Below are 23,678 nucleotides of genomic sequence, written 5' to 3' on the forward strand. Positions count from 1 at the left end.
ATATTAAAATCTAACTTCTTTTTATTCTTCTCTCTGTTGCAGCTGAATCAGCTTCAGTACCAGCTGATGTCAGCAGAGTGACATCATGGCGTCTGCAGCACCAGGTGAGTCCAGGTTTACACACTGTCTTCTGTCACTGTCCACACATTACACATGTACTGAATACACTCAAATGCAGGGGGGCAAATAGCTTCATAGCTCAAGTATTTTTATACCTGAAAACTTGTAATCTAACCATAACTTGTGCCAAAGCATCAAAGTTATTTCTTTTAAATCCTTTTAAATGCAAATTCATAATTTTAATTGCAAATGTTTTGTAAATTAAAAGCAAATTCAACTAATTTAATGGTTTAAATTTGCTATTTTGTCAGACCCGTAGACTGTCTGTGATGGCGATAACATTTTGCTCAAACTTAAATACTAAGAATTGTTCTGACAACTGAAAGTAAAACAATTCCTTCACTTTTCTGTTTTGTTCTCTCAAATTTCATGTTTTACCCAGTAATTATATTAACAATGTAGAGTCCTTGTCTTAAAAATCCAGCACCCTTTCCCAATGGCAAATGTCAAATTCTTTTGTAAAAATCAGCTGACTGAAAACAATTCCAACTTTGCTTTTTGCTTCACCTGTAATAGTTGTTGATTCAAGCAATGTTTTGGATGCTTCACCAAATGTTTCTGTCAGGATTCAGGCCTTGCCTCTTTGTTTTTGTTCATTGCTCCCTCTCCTGCCACACCCATGTATGGACTTCCTCCACTCTCCACTCCTCTCATCAGACTAATTACTCATTCATTTCACCTGTTGGTCTTGTTTTATAAGCTCCCCTCAGTCCTCTGTTCAGTGCTGGTTTGTTGCTCATTGATGTCATTCATTAATGCTCTCACACTTCACTTTTTTGTCTAGTGATTTATTGGTTGGTACTTTGTATGTTTTGTTGGTTTATTAGTTCATCTTTTGCCTGCGTTACTGCAGCGCTTTTGTTTGTCACTTTGTATTTGTCCACTGTGTTTTCGAGTCTCTTTTAGTTGATACTTTGTTGGTGTTTATTAGTTCCCTGTGTCCCCTCCTTTTGCTAATAAAACCTCCCTTTGTTCCTAACTGTTTGGTCCCCATCAATCCCGTTCCTTTACAGTTTCTCCAGTTTGAGATTGAACTGCTTAATCTTAACATTACTCTGTTTCCACATTCAGTGTTTTTTTCTCATATATTATCTGTTGGAAATCCACCAAACATCAGAGGAGACAAATGTATTTATTAATGAAGACACCAGTAATCATTGCACATTTGAATGATTTTTGGGAAAACAATAGGGAACAAATTTGGACAGAATAAAGAAAGTATTTGTATCTTTGTGTATTTTCACAGTCACAGATGATGAACAACCCAGGAAATGTAGAAACAGCATTTCCCTGCCACCTCTCAGTGAGTCAAACTAAACAGTTTGTTTTGTTGATCTGAAATTATAATTAACAGTGGAAAGCCTCAAAATGTCTGATTTAAGCAACAAACAAAAAAAAATAATATATGTAATACTTATGTATTCTCTGTATTATAATGACTTTAATTTGAGATATAAATGTGTTTTCAGTGTCTGAGCTGAGGGTTGTTCTGCTGCATCTGGTCTGATCAAAGAGAAGTGTTGAACTGTTTACTTGGACAAACTGTGTTCAACACTGAAAAAGCACCAGACCACTGTCTGAGGGTCAGTGGACTGACTGAGGACAAAGAAATTGTTCTCATCAACACCACAGATCTGCTGCATCCTGAAATCTCTGAAGACAAACTGACAGAACATTTGAAAATCTGTGTGAGACTCTCTGCTCCTGGACCTCATGTGTTCCTGCTGGTTCTACAGTCTGAAAACTTCACTGAGCCACAATCAAAGAGGCTACGATCAATCCTTGAACTCTTTGGTGATCGATCATTTGATCATTTACTGGTGCTGATATCAACACCCAGAGAGGAGAGTTCAGGTTCCACAGTAAAATACCTGCAGCATCATCTGTTAGGAGACATTATGAGGAAATGTAGACACAAGATGTTGTGGAAGAAAAACCTTGAACGTCCAGAGCTGTTAAAGATCATGGACCAGATTGTGGAAGAGAATGATGGAGATCATGTGAGCTGTGATGTATTTGAGGACGTAAAGTCTGATTTATCCAGTGATCATGAAAGTCTGAAAGAAGAAGGAGCAGCCAGTGTTAAAGTGGATCCTGTTGAACCTGTTGGTAAGTTCAAGAATATTCTTATCATGTGAAGACAAATGATGAAGTTTGAACATTAGATCAAGAATGAGACAGATTTTCAATCCTACAATTACAGAACTGAAGTCTATCTGGGATCCTGCAAAAACTGGTTTTGATTAATAGAACAAACTATTATCACATCTGATAAGAAGCAGGAGACCAAGACAGAACTTTGTTGAAATTTTCTGTGCATTTAAATCTTTTCTCTGTCATAAAAACATATAGATCACTTTACTTTAAGGTTTTCTCCTTGACTTAGATATTTCTTTATTTTGTACCTCACTTGTAAGTCGCTTTAGACAAAAGCATCTATCAAATAACTAAATGTAAACATAAGACATACTATAATTGATGGCCATGTATTGTTGTACAATAGTACACTTTATAACAAAATGTAGTAAATGAGTAAAGTGTAATGAAACTATACTTAATGTAATCTGTAAATTATTTTTTACTTATTTCTTTAATTTCAACAGCACATGGACTCAGGATTTTGATTTTTGGGAAACAAGATGACAAAAGAACAACACTGGGAAACTTCATCACTGGGAGAAAAGAGTTTTTTACCCCAATATTCACTCCACATAAACACTTTCAGACTGCCAGTGTAAAGTGGAAAGGAAAACCAGTAACAGTAGTAAAAACTCCAAACATGTTCAGTCTGTCTGTGGAAGCAGTGAGAGAACAGATGAACTGTGTGACTCTTTGTTCTCCTGGACCAAATGTTCTGCTGCTGTTAGTGAAACCTTCTGATTTCACTGAGGAGAACAGAAAAACACTGAAGTTCATCCTGAGTTTGTTTGATCAAGATGCTTTTAAATACTCAATGGTCGTCATCACACATGAGGAGGATGAAACAAGCTTCTCTGTTCAGCAGCTTTTCAAAGACTGTGGAGGACGAAAATACAGCATTGTTGAAAACAACCATAAAATGTTTATGGAGAAAACTGAGAACATTGTGCATAAAAACAGAGGGACCTTCCTCACTTTCACTGAAGACACCAAAAGACCACAATCTAAAGCCATCAAACCAGTTTTGAACCTGGTTCTGTGTGGTAGAAGAGGAGCAGGGAAGACTTCAGCAACCAAGACCATTTTAGGTCGGACAGAGCATCATTCAGTCTCCAACTCATCAGAGTGTGTTAAGAATCAAGGAGAGGTGTGTGGACGTTGGGTTTCCCTGGTGGAGCTGCCTGCCTTGTATGGAAAACCTCAGGAGACAGTGATGGAGGAATCATTCAGGTGTATCTCCCTCTGTGATCCTGAGGGGGTCCATGCCTTCATCCTGGTCCTACCTGTGGGTCCCCTCACGGATGAAGACAAGGGAGAGATAGAGACCATCCAGAACACATTCAGCTCTCGAGTCAATGACTTCACCATGATTCTGTTCACTGTGGAGTCAGATCCTACAGATCCAGCTGTTGTTAACTTTGTAAGAGAGAACAGAGACATCCAGGAGCTCTGTCAGAGCTGTGGAGGAAGATATGTTGTTGTCAACATCAAGGACAGGAAGCAGATCTCTGAGATACTGGAGACTGTGGAACAGATGAAAGGATCCAGAAGCTTCACAAAGGACATGTTCACCAAGGCTCAGATGGAGACGGTTGGAAAACTTAAAGCTGAATTACAGAATGTGAAACACAGCAGTGAGACTGATGGTGGTAACGATCGGAGCAGAGATTGTCTCAGGATTGTGTTGGTTGGGCGAACTGGCAGTGGAAAGAGTGCAACTGGAAACACTATTTTGGGCAAAAACCATTTTAAATCTAAGCCCTGCCAGAAATCTGTTACCAAATTTTGTCAAAAGGCCTCAGGTATGATTGATGGACGACCTGTTGATGTGGTCGACACCCCCGGCTTGTTCGATACAACTCTGTCAAGTGATGAAGTTCAACAGGAGCTTGTAAAATGTGTCAGCATGTTGTCTCCTGGACCTCATGTTTTCTTACTGGTGCTGTCGATTGGTCGATTTACAAAGGAAGAAAAAGAGTCTGTGGAGCTGATCAAGAAATACTTTGGTAAGAAAGCACAACGTTTCATCATTGTCACATTCACCAGAGGAGATGAACTGAGAGATCAAACGTTTGAGAGTTATTTAAAAGAAGACTGTGATGACTTTGTCCAAAAACTGATACATGACTGTGGAGGGAGACATCATATCTTCAATAACAATGATCAGACAGATCGCAACCAAGTCAGTGAACTGTTGAAAATAACTGAAGCCATGGTGAAAGAAAATGGAGGCAGCTGCTACACTAATGACATGTTCCAAGAAGCTGAGGCAGCGATACAACAGAAAATGAAGAGGATACTGAAGGAAAAGGAAGAAGAGATGAAGAGAGAGAGAGAGGAGCTGAAAAGGAAGCATGAAGAAGAAATGATAAATATAAAAAGGAAAATGGAAGAACAAATATCCAAAATGGAATCAGAGCGAGAACTGATTGAGAAACAATTAAAGGATAAGGAGGACTACATTAACAGGGAGCAAGAGGAAAGAGAGAGAGAACGAGAAATTAGAGAAGAGGAAGATAGAAAGAGGAGACAGCAGGAAGAAATTCAGCAGATGGAGTGGGAACACAAACTGGAAACTTTAGAAAAACAAATATTAGAGTCACAGTCAAAGGAAGAGCTGAACAGAGAGCTGGAGAACAATAGAGAAGAACTGAGAAAAGAGAGAGAAGCCTGGGAGAAGGAAAGAAACAAGTGGTGGGAAAACCGATATAAAGAAAATATACAGAGACGAGAGCAGGAAAAAATACGACTTCAGAGGCTGAAGGAGGAATATGAACAAGAAAAAGAGGAGTATCAGAAAAAGATAAAGGAATATTGTCTCAGAATAAAACAGAATGAAAGAGAGAGACAAGTGATGGAAAACAAATACAGTAAAAAACTAAAGGAAATGAAACAGAAATATGAGGAGGAGGCCAGAAATCAAGCAGAAGAACTCAATGAGTTCAGAGAGAAATACACCAAAGACTTTGAAGATCTGATGGAAAAGTACGATGAGGAACTAAAGGATCTGAGGCAAACATATGAGACTTTAATGAAGGAGAGAGAGGAAGACAAAAGAGAGTTTACTCTGCTGCATCAGCTCTCCACCCACAAAGAAGAGAGTCTGAAAGAAGAACTGAAGGAGCTGCAGAAAAAGAAGGAAGAAGAGGTGAACAGTTTAAAAATGAAACTCAAATGCATCATTTCTTGATCACTCTGCTCAACCTTTAACAGTCGAATTGCTCGTGTCAGACGATTGTGACATACATTAACTCACTAATTCAAATCATACCAGTCAGCAGATGATATTCAGACTGCAGGAGCCAACAGATTCTCACAGTGTCAGGACAATGTTAAACAACTGCAGCTGCATTCCTTCAGATCTTCACCCCAGTGACTGTTTATGACCTAATGATCTCTGCCTGGGTAACATGTTACTGGTCACACACACCAACACATCAACACCACATTCAATCAGTGTGTGGAGCACATGTGGCCGAGCAGTGTGCAGAAAAAAGGCGTCCATGATTAAATTATATGATAATAATAATATGATGAAATGTTTGGAGGAAGAAAGGATCTCCTCATGATCCAAATCGTACAAGCTCGTCTGTGAAGCACATCACGGTTTGAGCTGCATGGATACTGGACTGTAGGTCTGTCATCTTTATGATTTACAAATATAATTATTTTAAATGTATGTTTTTAAATCCTAGTTTGCTGTTAAGTGTCATGTTCCCGTTGATTGTACTCATCAGTTGTCCTAAAAACCCAGTGATGATAGTGGCTCATAAGATAAACATGCACAAGGATTCAAAGGTTGAACCAACAACATATAATCACATGATATAAAAACAGTTTCCTCCCTATTAATAACACTAAGTAAGTTTTGCAATGATCTTTGTGTCCCAGTGTGACCCAACACTGTATGAGCCAAACCACCACCATCATAGTAGCTTTAATTTAATGTCAAATTAAGAGTTTAACACCACAGCCCTGTAATGAGGAACAGCTCTGTGATGTGTGTTTATTTCAATGACAGTCAGTCATCACCCTCCTTCATCCTTTGTGTTCTTATTTACTGTTTCAGTTAATTGATTCATTTACTATTAAACATCCTTTTTCATTAACAGTACTGATTCGTCATGTTTCCATCTCTGTAAATCACTGATCTTAGTAAACTCTCAGACACGTTGTTCGTAAAGATTTAAAATGTACAAAACTGCTGCATCTGTCTGAGAGAATGTGATGTGACACAAGGAAAAGCAAAGATCACTGAAGCTCCACACCCACAATATGTAAAATAAACTTAAGACAACATCTACGGCACGATATGACAAACTGAAGCACCACTCTGACACAGTCACAGCACGATCCGATGATTTTCTTCAGTAAAGGTCAATTCTACGGTGTAGAAATACTCTGTTACAAGTAATAATAATAATTTTGATGCTGGTGGTATTGTATTGTCTTTATTTTACCAACTTATATCCTGTTTTGATGATTTATGTAATAAAAATCTGATACTTATAATTTTAATTACTTTGTTTCATTCAATTTTATTGATCAAATTCTGTAACTAGAATTACTAAACACATGTATGTACGGAGTAAAAGTACTAAAGGCCTCTGAAATGTGGTGCAGCCAGCAGAAAATTGAAATACTCAAGTATTTCCCCAAGGGGATCAATAAAGTATACATTATTATAAAAGTAGAAATACCTTAAAATAGTCCAAAAGTTCAATAATTAAGTACATTTACTTAATTACTTTGTACCAAGGACGATAACAATAATAATAATAATAATAATAATAATAATAATAATAATAATAATAATAATAATAATAATAATAATAATAAAAAAATTCACAAATAGTAAATCATGCTGCATTGTGTTTGTCCACTTTCTGTGTCTCTACAGTCACTATACAGTTAAACTGAGGATCTACCATGACCTCTAGTGTGTTTTCACTTATGTCCAGCAGGTGAAGCTGTTGGTTTCAGAGCTTCTCTACCTTTAATCTGTCTGAATTTAACTCAGTAATAGAATAGAATATATTAATCTATTAACACGGTTAACTGTTAATGTAGGTCAAACAATTGTGAGACATCTGAAATAGTTTTTTACAACTTGTAAGTGAATTTTTTAAAATCCATCTCATCCCCATCTTTACCGATGTAGCTGTGGCTGCAGAAAATGGTTTTAGTATTCTCTATGTTGAGTTTTACAGACAGGACATTTTGTTCATCTAAATAAATAAAACTAAACTACAGCTGAACTGAACACGATAAATAATGATTAGTTTGAGCATCAACACAGTACTGTACAAGCACAGTATACAACAGAGCTCACAGCTTTAACTTTATAAAAAAGATCATCATGTATGAACAAACAGGTGAATATTGATTAATGTACAAGTCTTTGAAGTGGGAAATAAAATATTGTACTATTTACTTCATTACATTTATTGGATTACTATAGTTCCTACTTACCTTATAAATAAAATTCTAAACGTTGAGTGAATGTAAAAAGTCATTAGACTGTAGAAAGGTGAGATCACAATGTTACTCACTGTTATATTTACATTGTTTATGTTTTAAAGTAAAAAGTCTATTTATTACAATTAATATGTAGGTTTGTTTTTATTTCTGATGTGAACAACCCAGTAAAATCACAAACAATTATTTGTGTTAGTTTTCTAGTGTTGAGCAGAAGTCTTGTTTGCTTTTAAAGTAAATTATACTAATTGATGAAGTGTCAGTCTCTGCACCACCATTAGCTCCATTATCTATAGTACTGAACGTCTAATTAGACAAGACCTGGTGGTGTTTTACCTCCTTAATTCACCTTTCTCACTTGTTCCTTCAGTTATCAGTTAATTGGATAAATGAAACTTTGCCAAATGTATTTATTCATACTGAAACTTGGCTCTTTCAAACATTATAATTAATAATGATTAATATATAATACTAACTTATTTTTCCTATTTGTAAAACTCTTACAGCTCCCACATTGTGTCACATCTTATCTTCAAAGCCGCCAACCACAGTATATGATCCAACAAATAAAATGAATTGATCTGCAAAGCTGGATCCGTAAATTGACTCATAGTAATTTGAACGTTTTACCAGCTGATTTAAAGTGCTTGTTTGTGTCATTATGTTTTTTGTTTTGTTTTTTTTCATATGTTTTTGCAAATTCTAGGATTGTTGCTTCTGTCTTTGTTAGGCTGTATCTTACATCTCTTATTGTTGAATAGTCTTTTCTTGTTCTCAGTTCACTCTTTGTGTGATTCTGATCTCACTCCTGTCAGCCAGTTTTGAACTTAGTTTTTTACTGTGATTGTTCAGGTGTCCACAGTGTAAATGTGTCTGTGCATTGAGAACCAGGGTCTGATAATCTATGTCCAGCAGGTGGAGCTGTAACATGACCCAGTGATTACAGCAGCTCCACACCACAGTAACAGTGTGGGTTCTTTCCAGCTTCCTCTCACTGTTCAGAAACATGCATGTTGTCTTAATTAGTGACTCTGAAAGGCAGGTGTGACTGTGAATGGTCTGCAAAAAGTTCCACAGAGTTAGGAACCGTCTGCAATGCATCATTCTGTCTGTATTAATATAAAATCTCACTAACTTCTTTGTCATGTGACATATTTACTCAGACTCTGTTTTAACATGTGCAGCTACACATCTCACAGAGGGCACACTCCTTTTGTATCCTACTTTGCATAGTACTATGGTTTCTAATTGGTTTCCATAGCTTCATGTTAAGTTCCATATTTTTCACCCCCCCTTGCTGTACCATACTGTAACTGACTTATCCAATAATAATGACTGGTTCAGATGTATTATAATAATACTGATGGAATCCTTTTAAAAAAGGATATGAAAAAAGAGTGGTGAGCCCTGGCCCTTGAAATCCTGGAGGTATGTGTAAATACTTCACTATTCACACTGTTGGCTGTTTACAGGGTTATAATAGGATAAGGTGTCTGATTGGAAAAGACCCAAAGTCCTCTGGTCCATGACATATGCCTGGTGAATTTGTTTCCGTTTCTGATGAGCATGTCTACTGTGCAATGTGTGCAGCTTTAAAACCTCCAGGATCTGAACCTTTTACTAACGGGGTCAGTCAGTTACAGTAGAACAGTGGTCCTCAACCTTTTTTGCGCCACGGACCGTTTTAATGTCAGATAATATTTTCACGAAGCGGCCTTTAAGGTGTGGCGGATAAACACAAACAACAAAATAAAATAATTCATAAAAACTGGTATTTTCTAAATATATAGGGGTGAGATTTTTCCGTTTAAAATAAAGTGGAGACGCAGTTTTTAAGACTTCATTCCTCATCAGAGAGTCGGTCGCCAGTCACCAGATATTATGCTGAGAGGACTTGGTGCGTCACAATAAATCTAAATTTCCAGTAGGACTCCTGGTTCTGTCTGTTGCAGCTTTTGCTGCATTGAAGGCTCTTATTCTGTCTCCTCAGTGGCTCTTTTACCCTGCACCAAGAAACCTTTTTTGTTCATTTTACCAGCTTGGGAGTTTCAGTTTAGTGGTAATATATGATGTGTTACAGGCAGGAGTGGCCCCTTTAAGAAAGTAGAGGATGTGGGTTAGACATGTGGCCGAGGCATCAAGAGTGAGTCATAGACACATGTGGAGGAGAGAATCCAGCACATTTCTAATATATAACATCGTTTGGATCAGATAATAAATAAAACAGAAATAATGTATTTCTGTTTTCTTTTTGACCCACGGACCGGTGCCGGTATTACAGGAGACAACAGAATATTAGAGGAGACACTAGAATATTAGAGGAGACACTAGAATATTAGAGGAGACACTAGAATATTACAGGAGACACTAGAATAATACAGGAGAAGAGGAATTAAAACATATACTCTTATTTTTACTGTATCTGAGTTCACTTAGCAGTAACAGATGTCCTTTCCTCTTACAAGCAAAATACTAATTACTTATTAATTATTTTCAGAGGTGGGTAGTAACGCGTCCTATTTACTCTGTTACATGTACTTGAGTAATTTTTTGAAAAAATTGTACTTCTATGAGTAGTTTTACTGCACCATACTTTTTACCTTTACTTTAGTATTTCTGTGTAGAAGAAACTTTACTCTTACTCTGCTACATTCGACATAGAGGGGAAAAAGTCATCAGTCCTATAAGATCAAAGATGGCGGAGCTCTCTACAACTGAAGAGGATGAACAAACCTGGTCTCATGTTAAAAACATGTTTGAACAACTTCGTCATGCTGTGTCTTATCTGTCAAAACAGACAAAGACATTTCAGAGTATAAAACTCTACGTCTAATCTGAGGAAACATGTCGCAGTACGTTTAGCTGTTTCATTAAGTGTTGTAATGTTAGCATGTTTAATTAACAAGTAAGCTAGAGGCTAAAAATATAAGTTTCTTAAATTTGTTCTACTGGATAAGTAAATACAGACATGTGGTAGAGTCACTGTGTAAAACGATTTGTTTATTATATCGTTAATAACGTTTAAATCCTATATGGACAGTTTCCATTCTGTAGCGTTTGTGTCTGTGTCGTGGATTTTATTATATCTTGGATTTTATTATTTCACTCACTTACTTCACTCCAAGAACCTTTAAAAACTACTATTGAAGTAGTTAAATAGAGTGAAAATCATATAACATACAGACACAGATTATTGTAAAGTGAACCCTCTGTTGTTTGCTGCCATTTGGAGGACAACTCAATATATACTGGAAAAGTTTTATTGTTCAAAAACATATTCTTTATGTTGTGATATGTTTTTACTCATTTATTTTTGTTTATTTATTTCATTCATTTTATTTTATTATTTAAAATGTCTGCATTATCATTTTAACTGGCTGCAGTGTTTACATAGTTTCTAAGAAAATAAACAAGAACAATGAAACGTTACTCAGTACTTGAGTAGTCTTTTCCCCAAAAATACTATTTTACTCTTACTTGAGTAATATTTTGGATGACTACTTTTTACTTCTACTTGAGTAATAATATTTTGAAGTACAGTTATATTTACTTGAGTACAACTTTTGGCTACTCTACCCACCTCTGATTATTTTTTCCTTCATTTTGTGTTGTTCTTATTTCAGTAAGAGGATCAGATGGTGACATGAAGAAGTTCCTGTAGATTCATCATCATTATTACCTGTAGTAGAAGGTACCAGCACATGAATATGGACAGTTCACCAAAGGTAGAAATTTATCAGTAAATATAATAAGAGTGAGTAAAAGAAACTTCTCTAAATGTGTAGTTCACTAATTTCACTGTGGAAGTGAAACTACTTTCGACTCCAACTTCAAACCAACTTTACTGCTGTCTCCACACACCGAACATGCGCAACGCAGTTTCTTTAATTTCACTTTTAACTTTCGCTTTTAAAGTTTTTGTGGAGGCACAGCCAAAGATTCAGCTCGGGAGTAAACTCAGCTAAAACCAGATGGACAGAAATGATTATATAAAACAAGCAGTGTGGGAACTGATCGATCAGAAGAATGATCGATTCATTAAATCTGTTTTTGGTCATCACTTTCAGGTGAGTGTCAAATTTTTATTTTATCTTAGATTTAGGAATAAACAGTCAGTTTGCACTTAAGTGCTTTATCTTATCTCCTAAAAATAAACCAAACCAAATAAAAAAACAACAAACGCGATTAACAAAACCTCGTTTCACTGTGTCACATGATTACGGTCTGAAACAGGTAGAGTTTAAAACATACAGCAGCTTCAAGGTACAACAGAGATTTAAAACAAAGTCTTTATCTAAGGTCGTGTGAAATCATTCGTTGTAGCTAATTTCTTGTTTTTGCTTGTTTTACTGACAATAGTTCACACTAAAGGAAACTTTTTTCACTTTTTGACCTTTACTTATGCTGTCTTTATTGTTTTCATGCCTCTGTTCATCTCATAAAATTTTAAAATCTGATCAAAGTTGTGTCCACACAGACTCAAGAGTGAACTTGTGTCTTTATTGGTGAAAGGTCAAAGTCTCTGAGGCATTAAATTGCTCTTGTTCAGTATTTCAGAAACTCCTGGATGAACTCACTAGAATATGAGTCTGGACATAAATAGAAACTGCAACGTAAATTTTTGGTATTTTATTTTTTTCTTTGCAGCTGAATTAGTGTCCGACTTATTTCCACACGATGTTTTCAGCAGAACACATGATGGCAGCTGCAGCACCAGGTGGGTCCAGTCAGACTTTATTAGTCTGAATTATACACTTCTTAATAAACGTCTTCTCTCACTATAATAACGTAATCTTCACATCGTAAATCATATCTGTGGATCCTGAATTAAGCTGTTTAAAGTTCTTGAAATGCAACACTTAATAAAAGTTTAAGTTATTAATTCTTCAGTTAAATTACAGTACTACAGAAAACCAGCAATATTCATAAGGTTTTTTCAGTGAGTCGCCTCCTTTTGACCAGTTGGAGGCCACATACTGACAGGATAGGGTACCTTGCACGTATCTATGAAACGCCCACAGGCTTTAACCATTGTTTGACACAGTGTCAGTATTTGATGGATGAATTGATTTTGAGTCTCACGCTACAGCTACATTGATCCAAAAACCCCATATTGTAGTTCTTATTGTCACTTTCTTCATGTGTTTTCCTATTTGACTGTTTAAGCTGTGGTCCTGCAGATTTCGCTAAAGTCCCAGTTAATGGTGAAAACATTGTGTGGGTCAGTTTTACACTGTTACCATGTGATTCAGTCTGCTGAGACAGTTAATGCCCCCATGAAGTAACTTAATGTCTACTGCAGCTACAAAAACACTGACTGTGTCTTACATGTGATTGTGTATTTTTTATTCCATCTTCTGAATCATAAAACCTTTAGTGCACACTTTACAACTTCATAAAGAGTGGGGAACCTTTGACATCAGTAATCACTGCACATTTGAATGAACCTGTGTGATCTGTGCCCTGATCATGTTCAGAAGACAGTAGACTGAAAAAGAGTGTTTTTCCCATTTTACAGTCACAGAGAAACCACAACCCATGAAGCGCAGAAAGAGCATTGGAGGCGTGCCGCCTACAAGTGAGTCGAACTGATTTAAAAGATCAAAAACTAAAAAATGTAATACTTACATTACAGTGTATATACAGTAAATTAGTGGTATATCAATGTATTATTTATTCAACTCTATCTATTGAAACAATATTTAACATTTTAATAATTAGAATACTTTTCATTTCAGTGTCTGAGCTGAGAGTTGTTCTGCTCGGGAACAACTGGTTAAGGAGGAGTTCAGTGGGGAACATTATACTGGGAGAAGCTAAGTTCAACACTGAGAATAAACCAGACCAGTGTCTGAGGATCAGTGAACTGACTGAGGACAAAGAAATAGTTCTCATCAACACCACAGATCTGCTGCATCGTGAAATCTCTGAAGACAAACTGACAGAACATGTAGAAAACTGTGTGAGACTCTCTGCTCCTGGACCTCATGTGTTCCTGCTGGTTCTACAGCCTGAAGACTTCACTGAGCTACAAACAAAGAGGCTACGATCAATCCTTGAACACTTTGGTGATCGATCATTTGATCATTCACTGGTGCTGATATCAACACCCAGAGAGGAGAGTTCAGGTTCCACAGTAAAATACCTGCAGCATCATCTGTTAGGAGACATTATGAGGAAATGTAGACACAAGATGTTGTGGCAGGAAAATCTCGAACGTCTAGAGCTGTTAAAGATCATGGACCAGATTGTGGAAGAGAATGATGGAGATCATGTGAGCTGTGACGTATTTGAGGACGCAAAGTCTGATTTATCCAGTGGTCATGAAGAAGCAGCCAGTCTCAGGGACCATGTTACTCAGGGTTTAGTGACAGCAAAAAACTACGTTTTTGATTGTGAGTATACTTGATCTATAATGTTGTCACATTCACTAATATGTGAAGATGAAGTTGATGTACTGTAATGAGCAGCTTTGTCTTCAAACAGGGTTTACATCATATACTTCATCAGCAGCGTTAAGTCCAGTCGACCAATGTAAGTAGATGAAATTTACTGAAGACAAATGTGTTTAATTAATCCCAAACAGCATTTTAGTGCAGCTGTCAGAGGTGAGTGTAGGAGCAACAACTGGTTTAAATACTGTGTAGTTTATGTAGTAACATAAACTTTAGAGCGTTATGAACCTCGTACTCTCTGTAGTTACATTTAACATAACAAAAACTAATTATCAGCAGTGCAGCTCAATACTATGAAGACTTGTCTTCCAGTACTGTAACTTAACATTTGTTAACCCGAGGTCTAGAAATTATTCACCAGGGAGAAACTGATCGTTACGTTCAAAGAAAACTGCTGCTCTGATTTACTGAGAACTCCCTTTCAGAGCAGAGACATTCACCATCTGTCACCATCTAGTGGTCAAACCACCACTTAGATCCTGTTTTTCTCTCTGTTGTTTATAGTGTCTCCTCTCAGGATTGTGCTTGTGGGGAAAAGTGAAGACAAAAAGACAAAACTTGGCAATGTCCTCATTGGAGATCAAGGTTTTCATTTCAAAAAAACTGAACCTATCAGACACTGTGTGGCCACCTGTGGAGAGTGGAGAGGAAGCTCTGTGACAGTGGTGAAAACACCAGATCTGTTCAGTCTGCCTGAGCACACAGTGAAGAGAGAGGTGCTGAGATGTATGAATCTGTCCCGTCCTGGACCAAATGTTTTACTACTGTTAGTCAAAACTTCAGAATTCAACACAGAGATGAAAGAAAAACTGAAGTACACGCTCAGTTTGTTTGGTCCAGATGCATTTAAATACTCAATGGTCATCATCACACACAAAGAGAAAGAAACAAGTTTCACTGTAAATCAGCTGTTAGAGGAGTGTGGAGGAAGATGCTACAACATGTTTGATCATGACAAGAAACTGTTGATGGAAAAGATTGAGAACATTTTATATGGAAACAAAGGGACCTTCCTCCACCTCACTGAAGAGATGTCTGAACCCATCAAACCAGCTTTAAACCTGGTTCTGTGTGGTAGAATAGGAGCAGGGAAGTCTTCAGCAGCCAAGACCATTTTAGGTCAGACAGAGCTTCATTCAGTCTCCAACTCATCAGAGTGTGTTAAGAATCAGGGAGAGGTGTGTGGACGTTGGGTTTCCCTGGTGGAGCTGCCTGCCTTGTATGGAAAACCTCAGGAGACAGTGATGGAGGAATCATTCAGGTGTATCTCCCTCTGTGATCCTGAGGGTGTCCATGCCTTCATCCTGGTCCTACCTGTGGGTCCCCTCACTGATGAAGACAAGGGAGAGTTAGAGACCATCCAGAACACATTCAGCTCTATAGTCAATGACTTCACCATGATTCTGTTCACTGTGGAGTCAGATCCTACAGATCCAGATGTTGTTAACTTTGTAAGAAGAGACAGAGACATCCAGGAGCTCTGTCAGAGCTGTGGAGGAAGATATGTTGTTGTCAACATCAAGGACAGGAAGATGAGAGAGGAGATGTTGGAGACTGTGGACCAAGTTAGACTGTCCAGAAATAAATCATGTAGTTTTACAACAGAAACATTTACTCGTGTCCAAATGCAAAATGTTTTACAGCTAGAGAGAAACGTCACCACATTACACACTAAACTGAGGAAGCTGAAAGACAATATTGTCACATGTAAGTACTTCCTGTTTTAAATACCTTTTCTAAACATACAGTATTCTAAACAATTAAAGCTACTATATTATTTTCTTTTGATGTTTCAGGTGATGAAGAGGAGCAGAGTCCAGAGAGTCTCAGGATTGTTCTGATAGGGAAGACTGGCTGTGGAAAGAGTTCTTCAGGAAACACTATTCTAGGAAGAAAAAAGTTTAAAGCTGAACTAAGTCAAATATCAGTCACTAAACAATGTCAGAAAGAACAGAGTGAAGTTAACGGTCGTCCTGTTGTTGTGGTCGACACTCCTGGTCTGTTTGATTCAACCTTATCTAACGAACAAGTTAATGATGAGATGGTGAAATGTATCAGTCTTCTGGCTCCAGGACCACATGTCTTCCTGTTGGTGTTACAGATTGGTCGACTCACACCAGAGGAGAAGGAGACGTTAAAACTTATAAAGGAAGGCTTCGGAAAGAATTCAGAGAAATTCACCATCGTTCTTTTAACTGGAGGAGATAAACTGGAACATGAGGAGCTGTCGATTGAAGAATACATCAAAACAAAATGTGATGATTGTTTTAAGAAGTTGATCAGTGACTGTGGAGGAAGATACCATGTGTTTAATAACTATGATAAAACAACCTTAAACAAGTCAGTGAACTGATAGAAAAGATCGACACCATGGTGAAGGAGAATGGAGGCAGCTACTTTACTAATGAGATGCTGCAAGAAGCTGAAGCAGCGATAAAGAAAGAAGTGGAGAGAATCCTGAAGGAGAAAGAAGAAGAAATGAAGAGAGAGAGAGAAGAACTGGAAAGAAAATATGAGGAAGAGAAAAAAGCCATAAAAAGAAGAATGGAAGAACAGAAAGCTGCAATTGAACAGGAGAGAAAACTGAAAGATGAACAACTGATGGAAATGGAAGAAAAGATAAGGAGGGAGCGTGAGGAGAGAAGGAAAGAACAAGAAACTAGAGAAGAAGAAGAGAGAAAGAGGAAAAGAGATGATGAAACCAAGCAGAAGGAGTGGGAAGAAAAACAGTCAGTTTTAAATGAACAAATCAAATCAGAGTCAGAGCTTAAGGAGCGAAGAGACATGTTGCAGCTCGAACGAGAAGCCTGGGAGAAAGAAAGAAAAGAGTGGTGGGAAAAACGAACACAAGACGACGAACAGAGGCGACACGAGGAGCAAAGACTTCAAAAGCTTCTACAACAATATGCACAGGAAAGAGAAGAATCCGAAAGGAATAAAAGAGACGAAGATAAAGCCAGAAAAGAATGGGAGGAAAAGAAGCAGATTGAATTAGAGAACAACTACAAGGAAATAATGGAGAAGCTGCAGAAGACACATGAAGAGGAAGCCAGAAAGAAAGCTGAAGAGTTGAATGAATTCAAAGAGAAACACACCAAAGACTTAGCAGCTCACAAACAAGAGCATGAGACACAAATGAAGGACAAAGATGAAAAGTACGACCTGTTGAAGGCGCTTTCAGTCTGCAATGAAAGACAAAGGAGGGAAAATCACCAGAGACAAATCAGTGACTTAGTGAAGTGTGTGACCAGGAGGAGTGGAAATGTGACCAGAATCAAAGAGCTACTGATCCTGCAGGAAAACCAGAAGAAGAAAGTGGAAAATCAGGAGGAGAAAGAAAACCTGCAGAAAATCCACGAGAGAGAAATAAGTGACCTGATCCAGGAACTGCTGAACCAAGTGGAGACCAAATCTCCCTGTTGTATTTTATGAAGGGGAGATCATTCAATCTGTCACTCTGTATGTTGTAACTGACTGTAAACATCATAAGTATTATTAACCTGTTGATTTCAGCTACGTGTTTCTGAATAATGACAAACAGGAAGAGACAGAAGAAAAATATGTATCTGAAACACGTCTCTAGTTTTCCTACATTTTATAATTAAGGACCTTCAAAATATTCCCTGACGCATCTTACATGAATTATGTTAATACTCTGTATGAGTGGTTTGACTTTTATGGATTTGAACCCCAGTCTTACTTCAATATCCAGCCACTAAAAACATTGTGAAAGTAACGTAAACGTATGTACAGACACACAAAATGTAACAGTTTTAAAATCAGAGACAGTAAACTGATCTCTCTCAGGATCTCTTGGAGTTTATCTCTCTGTGTCAGAATTCTTGTTGAATTATTAACAGGTCCCTCAAACAGCACATCCATTTCATCAAAATCATTAAATGTCCATTTCCTTGACAGTGTATCTGAGTGATATGCAGTAAACACTGGTATACATTAATATACTAGTACACACAAAGTACTGTGAATGTGTCATTTACAGGTTTCTGTTGTCATCTAGTGGCCAAATAAAAAATGACAGCCTGCTCTGTTTCATATGGAAACACCCAGTTCTCCAATTTAGAAATAATATGGCAGCATGTTAAATGACACTGATACAAGTTTGTCTGCTTCAATAAATCTGGACCACAAATGATCAACCAGACGATAAGATCAACTCCAACAGCAGAGATTCAGTGAGTATTAGATGATTCTGTTGATACAAACTTGTGTTGTCATATCTACTGTTGAATATGTGGAAACATGTGAACAGCTGCGGCAAACTGACACCAAACATTTAACTTTCAGTTTTAACTCGGAGCAGTGATCAGTGAAGGCGCAGCAGGAATAAATCGGTGAGTAAACTTGAACAAACTCTAATCATTACTTCAACATCCAGACGTTAGAATAAAGCCAGTGTCAGTGATCAGACTGTAGATGGATCAACAGACCGTCAGGAGTTGATATGAAACGTGTTCACTTCACTAACAAGTCGTTTTTACAGCCTGAAAACTTATGAAGAAAAAAAGCAGAAGAGTTGGACTCAGTTTGTGATGTGTTATTGATAGAAACATTTGAGAAATAAACTTCTCAGAACCACTGATGAGATTAATAAGACAGTACTTTAATTTCTGTTGCTGCATTCCTCAGCACAGCAGCTGACAGAAACATACTCCAACAATCTCACACAGTTCTTTTAATAGATTGTAGATGGGAGGGAGATGTTTTTCTGCTTGTAACTAAACACTGAGCATGCTATCTGACTCTCTAAGATAAAAGTCTGGTTCACAAGTTTCACAAGAGTCACGCAGTGACATCATGGCGTCTGCAGCACCAGGTGAGTCCAGGTTTACACACTGTCTTCTGTCACTGTCCACACATTACACCTGTTATAAATTAACTCTTATTATACTCTTCAGATGTTTAATGAGTTTCTGAGTTAAATCTTTACTTGAACAGAATCATGTAATTAATAGTTGTCTGAAGTTAGAATTAAGTTCTGAAAGGAACAGTTGAAAAACTCATCACGTTATTTGATATTTATCAGTTATTGATTTTCAGTGTGACCTTTATGCTTTGCAGTTGTACTGATGGAGTTTAACCTTTCTCTCATTAAATCTAATAAATTGGTTTTGACTAGAAGACATAAACCAAAACATAAACCACACACACAGATTCTTTGTTACATGTGAGGTTTAGTTCTGTGGCACCTGATTATATATAGGGGTTTTTATTCATGATCCAGTAGCTTCAACCACAATTTTAAAAGACTCACCCTGAGCCTTCAAACGTCCTGACTGAATACATGGCTTTACTGTGCATTTTTCATGTCTCTGGGCCTCAGCAGCTCTGCCCCAAGGAGACATGATTATTGAAAAGTAATAAAAGTATTGTTGATAGGGCGATTTCATCTGGTCTAAGTTTAGCAGTTACAGGCTGCTTGTATTTATTCAGCAACAACAGAAAAAGGTCCAACAGAGGAACAACTTCAGCTGTTTGTTCATGTTCAGGAACAAGTCCATGAAAATTCAGCTGGCTACACTTCACTATCTAGTTGCTTAGTGCATTTATTTGCAGTGAGAGATTTGATAATTTAGTCAGACATTATAAAAATGATTAGAACTGTTGAATGGTCAATTTTGCCATGCCCAATAAACAACGGAAGAAGAGAAAGAAAGAAATCTGGGCAGGGACTGGAAGGGAAAGTCAAAATAAAAGCAAGGACCAGTAGTGTGGGACAGGCTCATGACAGGTAGTTCAGTGGTCCTATGATGTCACATGCACATATTCAGAATCAGTTAGCATGAGGCTTTACTGCGACGTGCTGAATTTGGAGGAGGTTACTCACAGGTTGGTTGGATGGCAAGTGTCGCAGTGTGAGCAGAGAGAGGGGATGTTGGTGCGAGGGGTGACCCGGAAGTGTGTGTCCTACTCGTGGAGTTTTTCTGGTACGACCTCCAAGATGGCTGAATGCAGTGGGAGCACGTGGCAGCTAAGGACGCCGAGTTGCATGGCAGAGACTGTGGAGAGAAGCTGGTGAGAGATAGATGTTAGCAGAAGCACGACACAAGACTTTGGAACACGGCAGGGGGCACTGATAAGTCAAAAGACATGACCAGATATTCTTAGTGTCCAGAAGGTGTGTTGAAACGGTCTTTCATTCTTCTCCCTCCCGTATCTTGACCAGATGGTAGGCGTTGCGAAGATCTAGCTTCGTAAAGATGGTCGCATCCTGCAAGAGCTCAAAAGAAGAGGAAATGAGAGGGAGGGGATAACGGTTTTGATTGTTATATAGTTCAAACCTTGAAAATGAATACAGGATTAGAGTCCACCCTCCTTCTTCCCAACGAACAAGCCGGTCCCCGCCGGCAGGAGAGGGTCAGATCAGTCCCGCTGCTAGTGCCTCGTCCAGGTATTTTTTCATGGCAAGACGTTCCGGGGCAGAGAGAGAAAACTATTGACCACAAGGAGGTGTGGTGCCTGGAAAAGGGTCAATAGTGCAGTCATAGGGTCTATGTGGCAGTAAGGATGTGACCTTAACGTTGTAAAACACCTGCTTGAGGTCCAAATAGGCGGCTGGGACAGTGGAGAGATCCAGAAATTCCTCCATCTGATCAGAAAGCTAGGTACTGGACGGGAGTGAGCTGCTTGGAGGCAGGTGGTGGAGCAGGTTGGACCCCAGCCAAGAGTCCACTCCACATGGAGGTTATATTGTATGTCTAGGTGGAACCTGGAATCAACAGTAGTCTGTGAATGATATGGAAAGAGAAGTGTTCATGATGATTGTCGATGGCAGCAGCGCCCCCCGGTTGGCTGCTGAGCCCTGGCTTTTACTTGACAAGAGATCACCTGGTGGGATGAACCCCCGCAATAGAGACACAGATTGCTCTGGATGCGTCATTATCGTTCCACCGCGAGTCGGGTCCGGCCCACCTGCATTCATTCTGAAATGGCGACTTTGGATGAGGGAGCCAAGGAGACAGGAGTTGGACCCGAGAGAGGATGAACAATGAAAAGGAGGATGTGTCTGCAGGCGCTCATGGACTCTGCATTGCCATTATAGGTGGCGGTTTACTCAGTGCCAGCTCACGAGAGGGAGGAGGGGAGAACAGTGGTTCAGGAGTCAAGGGAATCAGCGTCTCCCGTGACATCAACTTGTAGTAGTTGTCACCCTAACCTTGGATGGCCACAAACAGGGTGTCCAGGTGGGTTCCAATGTCGTTAGAGCACCCTGCAGTGGGAGCATGTGGCAGCTAAGTACACAGAGTTGCGTGGCAGAGGCTGTGTAGAGAATCTGGCGAGAGACAAAGGTTGGCAATCCAGTGAAAGAATCCAGGGTCAGTCCAGGTTATCAACAGAGATGGGTTCCGATGGAAGAATCCAAAGGGTACAAACAAAGTAGCTAGACAATCCAGATCATACACAGAAAAGCAGTTGGGGGGAGGGGGGTATCAAAGGAGCAGGGAGGAATTGAGGTCAGGTCAGGCAGATCCGGTAGCGAGAAGTCAAAATGAAGTAACACTGGATAGTGTGATTCTCAGCAAGGTGAGAGACTATCTGGCAAAGGAGGAAGGCGAATAAATCTGCTTATATAGGGAGAGAGGTGAAGTCAATGGGCAATCAGAGTGGTGAGGCAGAGAGGAGGAGGAACAGGAAGCTGACCACAAATGGGCATGGAGGGCAGACAGGCTGGAAGAGCTGGAATCGTGACAGTAATGTAAAAATACTCTGGTACAATAAAATGAGTAGAGTGGACTGAAACTGTACTTAATGCAATTTGCAAATTAATTTTTTAATTGTATGTATTTTATTTATTTCTCACAGCACATGGACTCAGGATTGTGATGTTTGGGAAACAAGATGACAAAACAACACTGGGAAACTTCATCGTTGGGAGAAAAGTGTTTTCCGCCCCAATATTCACTTCACAAAAACACTGTGTGTCTGTCAAGGGAGAGTGGAGAGGAAAACCAGTAACAGTAGTAAAAACTCCAGACATGTTCTATATGTTTGTAGAGGCAGTGAGAGAAGAGATGAAGAACTGTGTGACTCTTTGTTCTCCTGGACCAAATGTTCTGCTGCTGTTAGTGAAACCTTCTGATTTCACTGAGGAGAACAGAAAATCACTGAAGTTCATCCTGAGTTTGTTTGGTCAAGATGCTTTGAAATATTCAATGGTCGTCATCACACATAATAGGAAAGAGAATGAGTCAGTGAAAAAACTGATTAAAGACTGTGAACAAAGGCAGCACAGAATCAATCTGAACAAAATGTTTTTTTTTAAAAATAATGAAGAGTTAATGCAAAAAATTGAAAAAATAGTGACTGAGAACAACGGAGGATTTCTAATGATTAATGAATAAGATGATCCTCTGAACCCGGTTCTGTGTGGTAGACTTCAGCAGGCAAGATCATTTTAGGTCAGACAGAGCCTTATTTAGTCTCCAACTCATCCCAACAGGGGACTTGGGGAACCAACAAGATGAGGGAAACAAAACAACAAACACTAGAGGGTAGGACAAAGTGACAAATAAAAGAGACCTGAAACAATAGTAACGAATTAGTAGCAAACAAAGTGACAACAAAAAACCCACTGCACTAATGCAGGTGAAAATACCGATAAACCATTAACCAGACATACAAAGTTATAACTGAAAACACTGCAGTAATTCAGGCAAGAAATACAAACTAACAAGTAAATTAGACATACAAAGTACCAAACATAAAGCTTTAATGCAAACCAAAAATACAAACTAACTTAGAAATCAATAATACAAAGTGACAACGCAAATCTATAGCTACTCAAATGTAGACAAAAAAATTTAACTAACATACTGACAAGGAATTCAAAGTAACAAACAAAAAGGCAGGCAACAAACTCATGAATAGGGGAAACCAAAGTCGAGCGAATGTCCAAAGTAATCTAAATAATGAACAAACAAACGTGTGTGTTGAAGTCCAGAGTATGGTGCAGTCCACAAACTAACGTGTGGTGGAGTCCATGAAACAATCCGATAAACTCCTTGAATGACTGACTGACTCTCCTGGTGGAGGGTATAGTGCAACAAACCAGCAACAAAGAAAGGACTGAGGGAAGCAAGAGATGAATGAACTGAAAAAACAACTGACCCAACATGAAGACACTGACAGAGAAGAACTGGAGGAGCTGAAGAAGAAACATGAAGAAGAAATCAGTGAGTTGAAAGAGAAACTATAATATCATGAAGAAAAAGTTTTAAATGAAGCCTTCATCTTTGATGGACTGTCTAGTTATCATGGTTACAGATATTTTTGTCACAGAGTTTATGAAACCGTTTGTGTTTTAGTTTGTTTCAGTCCAGTCGTCATCTCTAAACTGTTTAAACTCAGTGACCTGCTACCTGTAGCTGAAGCTGCTCTATACCTGCAGTTAGACTCTCTACAGTGAACTGCTGGGTTACATCAGTTACCTTGACCTGTATTATTTTCAGTTTTAGTATTTTGTATGTT

General features: G+C 38.4%; 4 protein-coding genes across 5 annotated transcripts in view; all 4 read left to right on the forward strand.

Annotated features, from left to right (window-relative positions):
• The first annotated feature begins 1,864 nt into the window (after nt 1-1,864).
• On the forward strand, nt 1,865-6,777 carry LOC113150057 (GTPase IMAP family member 8-like). Of its 2 annotated transcripts, XR_003297635.1 has the most exons (3): nt 1,865-2,229; nt 2,724-5,678; nt 5,717-5,736. XR_003297635.1 is itself a non-coding variant. In XM_026342438.2 (2 exons), the coding sequence occupies exons 1-2, from the start codon at nt 2,019-2,021 to the stop codon at nt 5,447-5,449; spliced, it is 2,937 nt and encodes a 978-aa protein (XP_026198223.1). In that variant the 5' UTR covers nt 1,865-2,018; the 3' UTR covers nt 5,450-6,777. The 2 variants fall into 2 exon arrangements, 1 of the variants encoding a protein (XP_026198223.1); XM_026342438.2 differs by having other exon boundaries at nt 2,724-6,777.
• Nucleotides 6,778-11,675: 4,898 nt separating this feature from the next.
• On the forward strand, nt 11,676-17,957 carry LOC113150051. The gene is given in 8 exon segments (XM_026342430.1): nt 11,676-11,804; nt 12,385-12,454; nt 13,256-13,315; nt 13,476-14,132; nt 14,224-14,271; nt 14,697-15,899; nt 15,989-16,515; nt 16,518-17,957. Coding segments are annotated over 7 exon segments (3,642 nt in total). The 5' UTR covers nt 11,676-11,804; nt 12,385-12,414; the 3' UTR covers nt 17,625-17,957.
• Nucleotides 17,958-18,281: 324 nt separating this feature from the next.
• Nucleotides 18,282-23,678, forward strand: part of LOC113150531 (GTPase IMAP family member 8-like) — a 60,801-nt gene continuing 55,404 nt past the window's right edge. The window contains exons 1-2 of the mRNA XM_026343077.1: nt 18,282-18,385; nt 18,514-18,544. The gene's annotated coding sequence lies outside the window, so the exon portion shown is untranslated. The remainder of the gene's footprint in view (nt 18,386-18,513; nt 18,545-23,678) is intronic.
• Nucleotides 19,993-23,277, forward strand: LOC113150527 (GTPase IMAP family member 6-like). The gene is made up of 4 exons (XM_026343074.1): nt 19,993-20,225; nt 20,762-20,894; nt 21,253-21,394; nt 22,014-23,277. The coding sequence occupies exons 1-4, from the start codon at nt 19,993-19,995 to the stop codon at nt 22,550-22,552; spliced, it is 1,047 nt and encodes a 348-aa protein (XP_026198859.1). The 3' UTR covers nt 22,553-23,277.

The sequence above is a fragment of the Anabas testudineus genome, chromosome 9 (genome assembly GCF_900324465.2).
Source record: "Anabas testudineus chromosome 9, fAnaTes1.2, whole genome shotgun sequence".
Classification (NCBI taxonomy): Eukaryota; Metazoa; Chordata; class Actinopteri; order Anabantiformes; family Anabantidae; genus Anabas; species Anabas testudineus.